At 44.0% G+C, this 16,859-nt stretch overlaps 1 protein-coding gene and 1 long non-coding RNA gene across 3 annotated transcripts; one reads left to right on the top strand and one right to left on the bottom strand.

Annotated features, from left to right (window-relative positions):
* Window positions 1-652: 652 nt before the first annotated feature.
* Window positions 653-3,445, bottom strand: LOC114433450 (uncharacterized). Its single transcript, XR_003670361.1, has 4 exons — window positions 3,200-3,445; window positions 3,018-3,095; window positions 2,822-2,939; window positions 653-708 (listed from the first exon to the last, which is right to left on the bottom strand). It is a non-coding gene; the product is annotated as an uncharacterized LOC114433450 (long non-coding RNA).
* wdhd1 (WD repeat and HMG-box DNA binding protein 1) lies at window positions 2,519-12,710 on the top strand. 2 transcript variants are annotated; one of them, XM_028402015.1, is made up of 25 exons: window positions 2,519-2,641; window positions 2,846-2,946; window positions 3,242-3,353; window positions 3,441-3,592; window positions 5,275-5,386; window positions 5,471-5,521; window positions 5,618-5,713; window positions 5,818-5,910; window positions 6,607-6,713; window positions 6,931-7,283; window positions 7,378-7,565; window positions 7,641-7,825; window positions 7,899-8,140; window positions 8,211-8,348; window positions 8,434-8,590; window positions 8,677-8,791; window positions 8,901-9,032; window positions 9,115-9,335; window positions 9,441-9,580; window positions 9,662-9,718; window positions 9,984-10,015; window positions 10,148-10,312; window positions 10,384-10,526; window positions 10,611-10,746; window positions 12,391-12,710. In XM_028402015.1, the coding sequence occupies exons 2-25, from the start codon at window positions 2,870-2,872 to the stop codon at window positions 12,571-12,573; spliced, it is 3,387 nt and encodes a 1,128-aa protein (XP_028257816.1). In that variant the 5' UTR covers window positions 2,519-2,641; window positions 2,846-2,869; the 3' UTR covers window positions 12,574-12,710. The 2 variants fall into 2 exon arrangements, with proteins under 2 accessions (XP_028257816.1, XP_028257817.1); XM_028402016.1 differs by having other exon boundaries at window positions 2,559-2,758.
* The last annotated feature ends 4,149 nt before the right edge of the window (window positions 12,711-16,859 follow it).

Below are 16,859 nucleotides of genomic sequence, written 5' to 3'. Positions count from 1 at the left end.
TTTAATGAGTCTTTTTCTTGCTTGCACTGCACCTTTCGTAGTTCCTGACCACAACCACTTGGTGTGGAAGGTAGAGGCACAGAGACCCCAACAGCTTTTTATGAATATGCAAACATTAACATTCAGAACTTTATCAGTAGTCCCTTCCGATGTTTCCACATAGCTGCAAACTCTTTTTCAATAATAACAATATTTATTTGTCTTTAAAGACTGATGTTCTGCTGTGGATGGTCAGCAGCTACACATATTAGTATAGTAAGCTGCTTTACCTTGTCCAGCGGAGAACTGAAGCCATCATATTGATCTGTGCTGTCTTCAGTGTCAGCGGTGTAACGGCAGGAGGCGCAGGGCTGAAAAACAGACACATGTCAATAAAATCAGTGGATAAAGAAGTTTATTGTGGTTCAGTAAATTGTCAAGCAATCAGGATCTTATATCTTCAAGACAAAAAAAATCTTCCACAAACTTCTCATTTATTCTCATCTAAGAGCACCCCCCCCCCCATGGAAACAGGAGGTTCAGAAAGTGGGTTTTCTCTCACATAGAAAATAATAAAACAGGAAATCAAGAAAAAAATGGGAAAAAAACAACTGACCCAGTGAGCAGGATGCAATCAATCGTTCATTTTTACCTCTAAGAGCAAAGGATCAGCTGCTCCACTGTCCTGATCCGGTTATTATTTAATGTGTTAGCATGTTAGAACGAACCCTGTTAAAATATCAAAGATACAGATCAGGTCAAAACTGCTGTGTTCTGTGAGGTGAAAGTACAGTTTCATTAGTCAGTGGACTCTTTCAGTTCCCTGTTGAAAAATGCTCCAAGACAGTGAAGCAAACTAGAAGCAGAACTCTAAATATAGTGACTAACGTCTACTTTGGTGCAGACCCCCTTTATTTATGAGCTTCTGTTTCAGCTGCTTAAGCTCGAATATTCAAATAATTCATCAAACAGTGACAGAAAAAGTGTCACAAATGTCAACATCTCATACAGAGGGTGTGCACGCCTTGGTGCAGTCTCCTCTGCAGCCACAAGATGGAGGCAGAACTGCACCAACCAGAGGAGACTTCCTCTGCTTCACTTGTCTTCCTCCTCCTCCTCCTCCTCCTCTGTCTTTTAACATGTGCTGCTTTCACACATTGTTTTTTTAAGCCGTTTACATGGTGGAGTACAGCAGACTCTGAATCACTGTGACGCGCCCTCTGAAACAGACCAATAAAGCTTTGTACCTCTGCTGCTGGCTGCCCTGACGTGTTTATTCGTGCAGCTCCGCTCATGCTCATCCAGGCCTGTTGGTAGATTAGACAAGCTAATGGTATGGAAAATGTTACTTTTGAAGTATCACTCTGGAAAAACAATCCGTGCTGCCGCCTTGAAAAGGACACCTCTAAATGCCAGCGCTTCAGCAGAGCGAGAGGAGAGATAAGGACATGAAAAGATCATTTTTACCACCGTAACACCGTGCAGCCCAGTTCACATATCTCAGTTTATCTGTGTGTCATTCAGCTTCTTCTTCTACAAACAGCGTAAAAATAAATAAAGCGCAAGATAGGTATCTATAGGTTTGACTTCCACGTGCTCAAGGTGATGTTCCTTTTCATTGATTCCCTGCTTAGTTACTTGTTTCAGCTTGAATATCATGTATTAATGCAGGTTTATTTTACAGTGTTAGGATGTGGTTGGTGCCCGACATGTGCTGAAGACTCGAGAACTTGCTCCTAACGCCCCTCTCTGACCCCTTTGCCTGCCCGCAGACAGATGGAGCCACACCCATTGATTTTCCTAAACCACAAACATGAAATATTAACGTTGTCTTTTATGACACGGTTAGAGGGAATCATTTCTCAGATGTTCAAAGTCATTATTCTTCATGATAAATCTGATATCTGAGAATCTAAATGTGAGCTCCTCAGGCCTGTATTGCATGCTCACACTCAGGTTCTCAGTGATTCCTGTTCACCAGTACAGTTCAGTGATATAATATTTAGACACCAGCTGTCTGCCAACAGGCGGCTTCCTGTTGCACTAATCAAATTCTCCCCTGAGATGAAGCTCAAACAGACGAGACGAGAGTCAGCCTGAGGAAAAAGCCAGGAGGGTCATAGTGTATGGTTCATGTTAATAGCTGCTTAAAAGACTAATGAAAAGAATTAGTGAAGCAATGCTTGTTTGTATGTGTAATGTTATTCCATTTAGTTTTCTTTACTTCTACAGACACACAAAATAAGGACCTTTATATTTTTTATGCATGCTATGTTGTTGTTTTAGTGATGCTGAATATACCCTCAGGGATCAATAAAGTATCTATCATCTAATAATTAGTATTATTATATTAAAGTGTTTTTTTTAAATATATAAGAACAATAGTGTTAATAATAATTAGGAATAATTACACTATAAGTTTAATAAGAACGTTTTTATCTCAATAATCTCATATTCCTGCAGAGGATCCACATTAAATCTCCCGCTACGTGCTGTAAATGTGGGCGGAGTTTCCGCTGTTGCGTCATGACGCAGCTGGCGGGAGTCGTGACGTGGTGTTTCCTTGTTTTCAACGCAGCGCGGGAGATCGTGGAAAGGAGAGGAGCGAGTTCTGTGGAGGCACCCGGAGAAGTTGTGCGCTGTGCTCGGTGTTTCAGGGCAGGTTGGTCCGTCCTCTGATCAGACTGAGCCGCGGTAAACTCCGCCTGACGGGTTAAAACAAGCAGCTACTTTCAGCCGGACTGTTCGCGTTAGCTCCGCTCTTTTGCTAGCTGAAGAAGTTCGTCTGACGCAGCCGCAGTAGATAAAGACAGTTAGTAGTGTTTCGATAGTTGTGTTTTACCTTCTGGCTGTCGTTGTTCATCAGTTCCGTCTGGTTGTTGGTGGAAAAATGCCGTGTGAGAGGAAGCCGATGCGCTACGGCCACTCGGAGGGACACACCGAGGTCTGCTTCGATGACACTGGAAAGTAAGTCAGAGGTGATGAAGGCTCCAGGGCCCCTGACACTGAATAATAAATGGATGTATATTAGTGCGCACCTGTGGACAGCAGACAGACATCCACCCCAGGGATCATCACTACATCTCTGGATGACGTTTGAGGGCCTCACCTGTTTTCTACCAATGTTATATGGAAGTAGAAAAACAAATAGTAGTTTTAGAGGAGATCAATACGTCATTTTGTATGTTTATCCAGCTTAAAAACAAACATATGTAAACACCTTTTAACGCTTTGTGTACCGTGCTTATGTGATTCCCTGCAGATTCATCGTGACCTGTGGAAGTGATGGAGATGTTCGAATGTTTGAAAGTCTGGATGATGATGATCCCAAGTTCATCACTGTTGGGGAAAAGGTCTACTCTCTGGCAGTGAAGGTCAGTGACCCCCAGGCCCCCCCCCCAGGACCGCTCTTCTCGTTTTGTCTTTGTAATAAAACACTTCTGTTCGCTCTTCTTCCTCAGAACGGGAAGCTGGTGACGGCGACCTCCAGCAACACGGTGCAGATCCACACGTTTCCTGATGGCGATCCTGACGGCATCCTGACCCGTTTCACCACCAACGCCACGCATGTGACCTTCAACAGCAGCGGCTCGAGGGTCGCAGCCGGATCCAGGTGTGTGAGGCTGACAGGAGAAGGGTTTTGTGATTAAAACCTATTTTACAGAAAAACCCAAACAGGAAGTTAAAGATTTAAATAAGCAACATGATCACTGGTCTCCATGGTGCTTTTACTGAGCCTGTTTTCTGGCAGGACTGTTGTGACGTCAAACATCGGCTATCTGTTGGGTTGTTTGTAGGCTGTCTTTGCACAGAGCCAGGCTCGCTGTGTGTTATTTATGCTAAGCTAAGCTAACCACATGCTGGCTAAGGCCCCATTCACACTGGAGAAAGTCATTCCAGCTAGAGTAGGATTGAGCCCAGACAGCCTTTAAGCTGGATGCGTTCAGACCTATTTTCAAATCTGGCTAGCACACACTTGTGTCCGCACTCAATCCGGCTTCATCCAGCGTGTTTGCTGTCCTCCAAACCACTAGGTGGCGCATCGTGATATACAGAGTCCGTTCAAGCCGCGGTAGGACTGTGTGTGCGCATGCGTCATGCGGTTTTTTGTCCCGTGTCGCGCCCCGTAAACTGGAAGTAGCACATCGCTAACCGGAAGTAGCATGTCGCTAGCCGGATTCGCTCGCCACATTTGCGTTCACACCTGAGCCACATTTGAGCCAATCCGGCTAGATCCACCTCTCGTGGGTGGATCTAGCCAGATTGAAATCAAACTGGATACAGCCAGATTCGAGGTGTTCACACATCTGGATTGATCTGGATGCGGTCGAATCCTGCTTAAGCCACATTTTTTCCCCCAGTGTGAACGGGGTATAAGTGGACCTTTACTGAAACTATTCCTGATCAGACATAAGTCTGGCTAACCCTGATCATCTGATGATGATGATGATGGTGGTTATTTGACAATAGTTAATCAGGAGATCTGCTCAGTCAGCCATATATCGAGTCAAATAATGGAAATGCATAAGAAGAAATAAGCAGAAGGACAGGATCAAATCATAGAAATGCAGCAGGAGTGCACAGATTAAAGGAAGCAGGAACAGGCTGAGAGTCAGTCAAGGCAGAAATGTGTTCGTCTCTGCAGTGAAGATGTTCAAATGTTTGATTGGCAGCAGAAAGAACAACAGAACATGTTTGAAAAACACAGACGGAATCAGAAACTCCTGGTTTTAAAAAAAACGCGCTGTGAGGACGTCCGGCTGACTGAGCACCTCCATCAGTTGCTCCTGTCACTTTGACTCCATCAAACCATGCACGCCGGCGTCTTCTCTCCGGCTGCTCCGGTGGCGACTGCTGAGGCCGTCGTGCGTAACGCAGCGGACGGATCTCTTCCACAGTGCTGGGTGATGTTTCCACGTCACAGACACATGTCGGATTGGTTTATGATTAGTCGTGATTGGAGATAAACGTCTGTTGGCTTCCAGAATTGATTTGTCCTAAACGGGTTTATCACAGCAATAAAAGCAGGGAGCATGGCGCTGTATTGATGCTCTCTGGTCATTTCCTTTGTTATATTGATTGTTTGAAATTCAGGCATCTGTGGCTGTTATGGTGGCTTCGGCAGCTGCACTCTGCTGGACATCGGAGAAAATCAGGATTATTTTTCTTTTTCTTAGTTCATTGATTTGACAATTTGATGATTTGTTATTCACAGCTGGCACATTTTTCCTTTGACTCAGTCACACGAGAACACAGCGACGGTCTGCACATGATACTTTCTCTGTTTTCCTGCAGTGACTTCATGGTGAAAGTGGTGGAGGTGTCTGACAGCAGCCAGCAAAAAGCACTCCGTGGTCATGAAGCACCGGTTCTCAGCGTCACCTTTGACCCCAAAGATGAATTCTTGGTTTGTAAACTCTGCTTTTAGTCTGTGATGTTGTTTAAGCTCAACATCCTGCCTGTTATAAATGACATCTTTGTGCTCGCTCAGGCCTCTGCTAGCTGTGACGGCTCTGTCGTGGTGTGGAATATTGAGGAGCAGGTACGTCCGATCCAGCGTCTAAGATGAACAACTGTCACTACAACAACAACAACAACGACAACATTATTTGTGGTCTTTTTGTTTCCTCTCGCTCAGACTCAGGTGATCAGCTGGCCGCTGCTGCAGAAGACAAATGACGTCAGTAACGCCAAGTCTCTGTGCCGGTTAGCCTGGCAGCCCAGGGCGGCGAAGGTCGGTGACATCACTTTTTTTTTTTTTTTAACACAGTACCTTCATTATGATGTAATCATTGTAACATATTAAAACGTGTGTGTGTGTCTGTGTGTGTACATTAGCTTTTAGCAGTTCCTGTAGAAACCAAGGTGCAGCTGTATGAGCGAGGGTCCTGGGACCATGTGACCACTTTGTCTGATGACCTGCTCACACAGGTGAGACTGCTGTTGAATCATCTTCGAGGTAGCAGAGCTGCACATTTTTAACACATTTTCACACATTTTCTTTCTTTTTTCGAAATACTTTAATAATCCCATCAGGGAAATTGCTTAAGGCAGCAAAGAGCGCCACACGTGCTCTGAGTGCACTGGAGGTAATGCAGGTAAAGTGTCTTGCCCAAGGACACACAACAATGACCAGGGAGGAGTTGGGATCGAACCACCAACCTTCCGGTTATTGGACAACCCTGCTCTACCACTGAGCCACTGCTGCCCTTTACTTCATGATTCCTTTGGTCTTCCATGTAGGTTATACAGCCAGATTTGATTTATACATGTTATAAACAGGCGAAAGGCTGTGACATTCCACACTTTAGTACCCAGAATGCACTGGGTTGCTTGCTCCTACAAATAGCTGATTGTGTTTGAGCTCTTATTTGGCACGTTTTGCACCTCTGAGCTCAATAAAAGAGGATTTGCTGTGGGTTTGATCTCGTTAAAAGCTGCTTAATGATCTTTACAACCCCCTGAACTTTTTACTGGAAGCGATCAGGTCTTAATAGTTATGGTATTATGAGCTGATGCATCATAAATGCTGAACCGCAACCTCCTGTTGCTGCCGTCTGATCAGTGTTCTCGTTACCTGACCTTGTCTGGTTGTTCTTTCTTCTCCCTCCTTGTTCTTCACTGCAGCCCATCAACGTGTTGGCCTGGTCTCCGTGTGGACGTTTCCTGGCTGCTGGCTGCATTGGAGGATTAATGACTGTGTGGGATGTGACCAGTAAGCTGTGTGTGGAAAGGTATGAAATAAGGATCAGTGCAGAAGTCTGTGGTACAGTACGGCAAAGTGTGAGTGGAGATATAGTTAAAGAAGTATGTCTACCTGCTGCTTGATCCAGCTTTGTGTTCACACTCCTCATCGCAATCAGCAAGAAAACAACGACGTGTGTTTCCCAAATGGTTGATTTGTTGGTAATCTATGGTCAGTTTAAGGTGTGTGTTGTCTTGTCTCTGCAGGCAGAAGCATGAAAAAGGCTTCACCGTGTGCGGTTTGGCGTGGCACCCGTCAGGTAGTCAGATCGCCTACACAGACACTGAAGGCAGTCTGGGACTGCTGGACGGATTCAGCACCTCTGCGACTGACAGCAGCTCCACCAAGGTACAAGCGCCGGCGAAAAAGCCTGCAAAAGACTTCGATGACCTGTTTGATGACGATGATGACAGACTTATGGATGAAGGCCTGAGTGACACCAACTCGCCGGCTAAGAAGGCGGCGGCTGCTGATGATGATGAGGACGATGACTTCCTGATGCCTGCGACCGGGCGGGTGAGGAACAGAGGGGCGATCCTAGACGATGAGAACTCCCTAGGTGGGTGAAAGGGCAGAGTGGATGGTCATAAAATTACACAAAGTGTCTTATCAGTGTGACATGATTGATCATTTCCACATGTGTGTTCGTTCAGACACGGGGTCACTGAAGCTTGGGCAGGATAAATTCATGGATGATGATGATGATGCAGGCAGCACCACGGTGCCTGCAGCTGCCCCGCTTGTGCCCCTGCGTCCCGTCTATGAGGGCCCTCTACCGACTCCTCCCCAGAAGGCCTTTCAGCCAGGCTCCACCCCCGCACACCTCACACACCGCTTCATGGTAGAACATGCTGACGACGCAGGTGATTGTTTGTTAGTCGTCGTTGCCCACGCTAACGGCCACTCTGTGCTTTAGATATGGAACTCTGTGGGGATCGTTCGAGGCTACAACGACGAACAGGATAACGCCATCGACGTGGAGTTTCATGATTCCGCCGTCCACCATGCAATGCACCTCACCAACTCGCTGGGTCACACCATGGTGGATATTTCCCAGGAGGCCGTGCTGCTGGCATGTCCCAGCACAGATGAGCTGGCCAGGTAAATATCCTCCCTCTCTGCTGTGTCTCGTTTTGTCACACCTCTTCTAAATCTTCGAACCTTCTCGTCCCAGTAAGCTGCAGTGCCTCCACTTCTCCTCCTGGGACACCAATAAGGAGTGGATGGTTGACCTGCCAAAGGGTGAGGACGCCAAGGCGCTGTGTTTGGGTCAGGGCTGGGCGGCAGTCGCGACCAGCACGCTGACACTCAGGCTCTTTTCCATCGGAGGAATCCAGAGAGAAATCTTCAGCCTGCCGGGACCTGTGGTCTGCATGGCGGCACACGGAGAGCAGCTGCTCATCATCTACCATAGAGGTTAGAGACGCACACAGACAAGCTTGACATAGTTTGAGGAACCTGTGTTGAACTTGTGCTGCGTCCACAGCGACAGGCTTTGATGGAGAACAGGCTCTGGGTGTCCAGCTGCTGCAGCTCAGTCAAAGGAAGAGACAGCTCATCAACGGCGAGTCGCTGCCGCTCTCTCACAGATCCTACCTGTCCTGGCTCGGATTCACTGCTGAAGGTCAGTCTGATCATTAATATAATATAAATCTCTGGTAAACATTTCCCTCCTTTTGTTTACTAAAGCAGCAGAAATGTTTTTTCAGGCACCCCGTGCTACGTGGATTCAGAGGGGGTTGTACGGATGCTGAACCGATCACTGGGCAACACGTGGACACCGGTGTGTAACACCAGGGAGACCTGCAAGAGCAAATCGGATCACTACTGGGTGGTCGGCGTGCACGAGAACCCCCAGCAGCTCAGGTGAGCTTTTTGTATAGTGTGGTTGTTATGACAGCTGTCCTCACCCCCACCTCTTCTGAGTCTCCTCTGTCCTCTCGTCCGGTCAGGTGTATTCCATGTAAAGGCTCCAGGTATCCTCCCACCCTGCCCAGACCTGCTGTGGCCATCCTGCCCTTCAAGCTGCCTCTGTGTCAGACATCCACAGAAAAGGGTCAGATGGAGGTAAACACAGCAGCTGTTTGGATGTGATGTGATTCAGCTGTGTTAGATGAACCATAGTAATTCAAGAGGATGTAGATTTCCATGCGGTGTGTCCTCTGTCGTCCTTCAGGAGCAGTACTGGCGTTCAGTCCTCTTCCACAACCACTACAGCTTCCTGTCGTCCAGCGGCTATGAGATAAACGAGGATGGACAGAATCAGTCCCAGAAGGAGCAACAGGAGCTCCTCATGAAGATGTTTGCAGTAAGTATCGACCTTTTTTCCTGTTTCCAACGTGTTCAAACTGTCCTGAAAGATAAAGGATCTAGTCAACGGTTTCCTCCAGTTGTCCTGTAAGCTGGAGAGGGAGTTCCGCTGCATGGAGCTGGCCGAGCTGATGACTCAGAATGTGGTGACTCTGGCCATTCGCTACGCGTCCCGATCCAGGCGCATGGTGCTCGCTCAGAGGCTCAGTGAAATCGCGCTGGAGAAAGCCAGCCAGGTCCAGGAAGAAGAGGAGGAGGAGGAGGAGGAACCGGACTACTCCAACATCAGACGACCCTCTGGGTAAGACGGAGGCGTCTCTCTGTCACCGGTGTAGTGAATTAGCATCAGCATCCCTGTGTCACAAGCTACTTTCAGGCTACAGTGTGACTCGCTTTTGTTGGACAGGCATGGCCAGACTGAGGCGACAAGAGGTCGCTACAACAGCAGACATAACCAGGAGGAGGAAGAGGAGCAAGGAGAAGACCTGGCAGAGGATGACGATGGACAGGAGATGGAGACAGAGGAGGCGACGGAAACCAAAAAACGTCAGTTCCAGCTGTTTCTTTCCAGCTGTTTGCTCAGATGTTTCCAGCTGACACGTCTCCTTCTTGTCTGTCTCACTGCAGGCGTGAATCCGTTTGCTAAAGAAGCAGGTTCACCCGTGAAGCTGCCTCCAACACCAGGTGAGTAAACATGTCTACAGGCTCCATTAACACAGAGATTGTTACTTTGAAAGTTTTTCCTCACTTCTTTGGTTGCATATTTTTTTTCTCCACTGTCAAATCCTGATTATCTGTCCAAGAAAACTGTCAGTTTAGGTTCCATCTCCACATTTTTTTTTTACCTAAAGGGTTGTTATTTCATAATATAAGTTAAAATGCAGTGTATGGTCAACATATTTTATACCACAGAAAAAATTTTTCCTGATGTCTCATGTTTGTTTTTCAGTTGGAAAAGTTGTGAGGTCAAATCCTTTCAAGGTAAGGATGAGAATGATGAATTTAAATGATGACTGTAAGGTTCTAAACTCTAACGAACAGAGAGGTGTGTGAAGTAAAAGCAAGTTAAAGATTCAGATTACACTTCTTAACTTTTGAATTGGACACGTTCAGGTCCTCGGTTCGGGGAAACCGCCGGCTTCATCTGGCCAGCCCCGAATGACAAACATCCTGGACAACATGACGTCCAGCAGGAAGTCTGCCCCTCTTAGTGGATCTGCAGGGAAACCAAACAAAAGCCCCGTTCTCAAACCGCTGGTACCCCGACCAAAGACAAAGGTATCATCATCATCTCCAGACCACATCGCCTCAAAAATTCTCTCCTTAATATTTACTCCTTCCCTCTGCAGACTCAGTCCACTCTGCTGCAGATGACAGCAACCAAGACAACCAGCAAGAAGACTCAGGACAACACAGAGCCGGCTGCAGATCAGCAGAAACAACCCGACGTCCCGCCTCCAGCCTCACCTGCAGAAAACACAGAAAACAAGAGGTAAAACAAAGTTTAACCCTCGAGTGAAGCGACAAGCTGAGCTCTACATGCAGGACAGTTTCTTATTTGCATGTGTGCCTACAGGCCGAAGACCGGCTTCCAGCTCTGGCTGGAGGAGAACCGGAAGAACATCACTGCAGACCATCCCGACCTGGATGAGACCGACATCATCAAAGAGGCCATGGGGCGCTTCAGGACACTGTCAGCAGAGGAGCGACTGGTATGAAGCTGTTCCACAAAAATATTCAAAAATCTGCAGAGTGATCCTGAGCGGAGATTTCTAAAACAATGTCAGTGACAGTGATACTATCAGCGCTAAACATTTTACAGTCTATGATCTGAGAAATCAGATTGATTGATTGCATGTGAGTCCATCATGGCTTCATAGCTGTGCTGAGTAGTGCAGAACATTTTCGGCAAATGTGTAATGATCAATCTGTCAGGATGAGTGAAATCTTGACACATTCAGGGACCATCCAAATGGTTGTATTTAACAGATTTAATAACTGTCTTTGGGAAGTTTTATTATGGTTTTAGCAACAGTATATTTTGAGGATTTGTATTATAATTGTTTTGGCTGTGATGGCAGCAGGTGTTACCCCCCCCCCCCCCCACCCCCCACACCCTGGACACACACACGGTGTTGGCCGCGGTCAGTAGTCAATGGGCGGATAAATGGGGCTGGCTGTGTGGGTAATGAGTCACCTCATCCTTTCAACCACCTGAGTGCTGCCATGGTCGCCTGGGCCTGACCCTGCATACATCAAGCCTGTCAGCAAGAAGCTACACAACACTTGAGGGAGCGAAAGAAAGAGGAAGTGGGTGTGAATGGAGGCTGAGGGAGGATGATGGAGGAGGGATGCACGTTGCCTGGAAACCCACTGGAGTGTGTTTGGGCAGTGAGGGCACAAAGCATTGATCTTATGATAATACAGTGTGAGAGACGGTGGGCAGGTCAGTCGGCAGGGGGATAATTACAGTCACAGTTTCAGTAATGTTATAGACAAATATTGTGCGATTGAATAATTTCAACTTGAATTTTGACATCAGGAAATTCTGGTAAATTGATAAATCAGTTTGGGGAGGAAAGATACTTTTTAAAGGGTGTTTTGAGACGTTACCTTTATCAAATTAGTCCTGTAAACAGGCATATTTACGCTTGCTACGACTTCTATCAAGATTTTTTTGGACATGAGGAACACTGCTGACGGTACTTCCATTTAAAACAATCTGTTTTTTTGTCACAGTGAATCATGTGTGGTTGTGTTGGGGGAAAACTAGGAAGCTATGATTGACTCACATGTGACCAGCAGAGTCACATGACAAACATTTAGTGAGTATGTGGCTGAGCTGCAGGATTTGTACAGCTGATGTGTTGAGTGAGAAACTGCTCTGACCCCCTGTGTGCGTTCTAATTACATTAATGTCTCGTGGTGTGTGTGTGTGTGGTGTGAATATATACTGAGTTCGTGGCAGTGCTGGAGGTGAATGTGTGTGTGTGTCTGTGCTGCTGCCGGTCCACACACCAGCCCCGATGATTCATCGTGGCTCCATTACGTCCTGGAAAGCGTTTCCTTTTGTCTCTGAGCTCAGAGAGAGAGAGAGAGAGAGAGAGAGAGAGAGAGGGGAAAAAATAAAAGCACGAGGAGGCAAAGAGCCAGCAGGCCAAAGAGATGCAGCCTGTCAATAGTGATTATACATGACAGGATGCAATTTCAAACGGCACGCCTGTGTGTCCATGTGAGCGTTTAGTCATCGTCATGTAGGTGTTTGGAGCCTGGAAACAGGAGGACAGTGCAATTTGTTGACAGTTTTGTCCTGTGTGGTAATTAACATGTGCGTTTCATGTCCCGTTTATTTCCAGTCGTGGACAGAAAGAGCGAAAGGCCAGAGCGGAGACGCAGCAGATCTGAAGAAGAGGAAACGAGCAGAGGGAGGAGACGGCGTGGAAAATGAAAAGGCAGAAGATGACGAAAACAGAGCCAGGAAAAAGAAACCTGTGGATCCCTCCTCCAAGCTGTCAGCGTTTGCATTTAATAAAAACTAACATATAAGAGGCACTTAATCAGGATAATTAAGTGCCATCAGTTAAAATCGTGTGTTGTTCTTTTTTCTGTTTTTACATTTACACCATTTCTAGAAACTGTTTTACCAATTTATTAATAAATGTAAAGGTTTGTTCAATCGGTGTGGCCTGAGTTTATTGTAAATAAAGATGGACAAACCCTCCGTGACATCAGCCATCGGAGCTTTCCTGGAGAGCGGTTGTGGCGCTCAGTGTTGGAGGTTCTAATCGTCGCCATCTTGGCAGCACCCCATGTGACAGTCTGGTCCTGGACAATGAGAAAAATGGCGTTAATGTCATAAAATGTTAATTTTAGATAAGAACTAGGAAAAAGCATTTCCTGAAGAAAATGCAAGTTTGATTGCTGCAGCTGAATCGTTGCTTTGAACGCTGATGTGAAGGATTGATCTGAATTGGTGCAGAATCAGAGCAAATCGGAGCTTTGTACGCCTCTGTGTGTCAGCCTGTCACCATGGTAACAGCAGAGCAGACCTCAAAAACCACTCCAACTTTGAGAGCCTGGCGTGCGGAAACGATTTGGAATTAGAAAATTCTGAATACAAGTGTGATAGAGCAGCATCTAATGAGCATTTTAAGACTAACATGGAGTCTGTAGCTTGAAATTTGTAGGAGGAGATACATTTGGCAGATGACCCTCGTTGAAACGTTAAAAATGACACCGAAATTGCTTAATATTTGAAAAACTATAGTTTTTTTTAAAAAAAAAAACTTGAATGTCCTCTGTGAGATGAACATTTTGATAGTTGAATGGCTGAAATCGGTCAACGTATGCTGAAGATACGCTGCACCAAAAAACATATGGATGAATAAAAAAGAAGAGTTTGTTTGCCTAGCAGCAATCAAACTAATAAAATGCTTAACCCTCATGCGTTGTTCGGGACATTTTTGTCCTCTGAGAGAAATTTTTCTGTTTATTTTGGCCATAACTTTGTCAATATGTGGACAAATTGAATCATTTTTCCTCAATAAGCTTAATTTTACATAAATTTTGTTAATATGATTTTAAAATTTTTCATAGGTCAACGGTACACTGTGGGCAAATTTTACCCCCTAATGTGTTGTTCGGGGACAAAAACGTCCCCTAACTTTAACGGTTTTAAAAATATATTAGATAAATATTTTTTTGAAATTTTTTTGCATAGACCTTTTAATTAACTTCAGTTCTAATCAACAGTAGTGAAAAAATCATTTTCCCCCAGGATTTTAACCCTTTAATCACCAATTTTATAAGGGGTGGTGCTGAAAATTGAAAAAAAAAAACACAAAATGGCTCATTTTTAATAGAAAAGGTGAATGTGGACTGGATTCTTTTGAACCTTTATTACAGTCTTGGTCATGTCAAACATCAGTAAAAAAATTGACTTGATTGCATTATTAGTTTTTGCACAGCACTGGATTTTCTTTTTTTCTCCCTAATGTGTTGTTCGGGGACAAAAACGTCCCCTAACTTTAACGGTTTTAAAAATATATTAGATAAATATATTTTTGAATTTTTTTTGCATAGACCTTTTCATTAACTTCAGTTCTAATCAACAGTAGTGAAAAAATCATTTTCCCCCAGGATTTTAACCCTTTAATCACCAATTTTATAAGGGGTGGTGCTGAAAATTGAAAAAAAAAACACACAAAATGGCTCATTTTTAATAGAAAAGGTGAATGTGGACTGGATTCTTTTGAACCTTTATTACAGTCTTGGTCATGTCAAACATCAGTAAAAAAATTGACTTTATTGCATTATTAGTTTTTGCACAGCACTGGATTTTCTTTTTTTCTCCCATTTTGTCCCATAGACTTACATTATAAACACACTTTTTTTGACTGCACAGCCATGGCACTAAATAATCATGCATTCTTGATTGTTGGTGGTTTACCCTGTTGGTAGGAGGTAACATTTGTGATTTTTACAGTTAACAACTTAATTACCATATTAACCCTTTACCTGCAGGCCTGTGCTCATGTACTGTAGTTTCTGGCTTAAGTATATGGAGTTATAGGGAGTATTTTAGCACATAATTGTGTGTCTACACACTGTGTGTGTATGTTAGAGAGGAAGAGAGCCATTTGCACACTGTCAGGGAAGGAAAGTCAGGAAAATAAAGTTACTAAGTAAGTGAAGTGTACCTAATTCAGACGTACAACGGCAATGCATAAGCATGTAAAATGAAGACATCCAGGAGTTCTGGCGTCTGAAGTTGTGGATGGGTAAAATAGCTGTTTTTTTTTTTTTTTTTAGCTTTCGGAAAACACGTCCTCCAGTAGAGTGACTTTACTTTTAGGTTAGTGTCTCAGTTGAGATCACTGAATTAGTCTAAGTGAGGTCTAAGTGCCCCTTTTCCATGGTGTGTTGCGCTCCACACGACCATACGTACATGTGCATGTTACTAAATAGACACCATAGATAGATAACTTGATAACATAATAAATAATCATTGACTAACCAAATCTAATCTACAGTTTAGTCCCCTACTAAAATTAGTATTAAAAGTAGTTTAGTAAAGTAAAGTAAAGTAAATTTGTTGCAGCCCTAAAAGTAAGTGCCGGGCCCTTTGATGCTGAGAGGTTCAGACTAAACAAAACAAAAACACTAGTGGACTTGCATGCATCCTCCTGGTCATTTAATGGTGACAAGAGCAGCAAGCAGCATGAAGAGAGGATTCACCTGTGCATGAGTGAAGGATTCACTTGTGAACGAATGAAGGATTCGCTTGTGAACAAGTGACGGATCTACTTGTGCAGCCTTCACAGCTTCACAGCCTGGCCCTTCATAGAGCCAGGCTGCACAATCATTTCCAGAGATTGTGCACAAGTGAATCCTCTCTTCATGTTGCTTTCTGCTCTTCTCACCATCAAATGACCACAAGGTCACATGTAAGACCACTTGCCTTTTTGTTTTGTTTAGTCTGCACCTGTAGACATCAAAGGGGCACACGTGCATAGCAACACTTTCTTTGTTTTTGTTTACTATGAAGACTCTGTGGTTGTGTGTACTCACAGACAACAAGATCAGTGTGCAAATGGCTCTCTTCCTCTCTAACATACACACACAGTGTGTAGACACACAATTATGTGCTAAAATACTCCCTATAACTCCATATACAAGCCAGAAACTACACTACATGAGCACAGGCCTGCAGGTAAAGGGTTAATATGGTAATTAAGTTGTTAACTGTAAAAATCACAAATGTTACCTCCTACCAACAGGGTAAACCACCAACAATCAAGAATGCATGATTATGTAGTGCCATGGCTGTGCAGTCAAAAAAAGTGTGTTTATAATGTAAGTCTATGGGACAAAATGGGAGAAAAAAAGAAAATCCAGTGCTGTGCAAAAACTAATAATGCAATAAAGTCAATTTTTTTACTGATGTTTGACATGACCAAGACTGTAATAAAGGTTCAAAAGAATCCAGTCCACATTCACCTTTTCTATTAAAAATGAGCCATTTTGTGTGTTTTTTTTTTTCAATTTTCAGCACCACCCCTTATAAAATTGGTGATTAAAGGGTTAAAATCCTGGGGGAAAATGATTTTTTCACTACTGTTGATTAGAACTGAAGTTAATGAAAAGGTCTATGCAAAAAAATTTCAAAAAAATATTTATCTAATATATTTTTAAAACCGTTAAAGTTAGGGGACGTTTTTGTCCCCGAACAACACATTAGGGAGAAAAAAAGAAAATCCAGTGCTGTGCAAAAACTAATAATGCAATCAAGTCAATTTTTTTACTGATGTTTGACATGACCAAGACTGTAATAAAGGTTCAAAAGAATCCAGTCCACATTCACCTTTTCTATTAAAAATGAGCCATTTTGTGTTTTTTTTTTTTCAATTTTCAGCACCACCCCTTATAAAATTGGTGATTAAAGGGTTAAAATCCTGGGGGAAAATGATTTTTTCACTACTGTTGATTAGAACTGAAGTTAATTAAAAGGTCTATGCAAAAAAATTTCAAAAAAATATTTATCTAATATATTTTTAAAACCGTTAAAGTTAGAGGACGTTTTTGTCCCCGAACAACACATTAGGGTAGTGTTTGCGAACAATGCATGAGGGTTAAATATGTTGAAATAATTTGAATTTGAATACATTAATTATGTATATATATATTACTGCTTGTTTAATAGTACATGTTGGTCATGTGAGCCTCATCTGTCACGCATGCAGATGTTAATCCGCCACAGAGGGACATACTGGGAGACCCACGGGTTCATCACCCACCCAGTACTCCCTACTCTGCACCACAGGTA

The sequence above is a fragment of the Parambassis ranga genome, chromosome 3 (assembly GCF_900634625.1).
Source record: "Parambassis ranga chromosome 3, fParRan2.1, whole genome shotgun sequence".
NCBI classification, from domain to species: domain Eukaryota; kingdom Metazoa; phylum Chordata; class Actinopteri; family Ambassidae; genus Parambassis; species Parambassis ranga.
The sequence above is the reverse complement of the archived record's forward strand: the minus strand, read 5'-3'. Positions and strand labels throughout refer to the sequence as shown.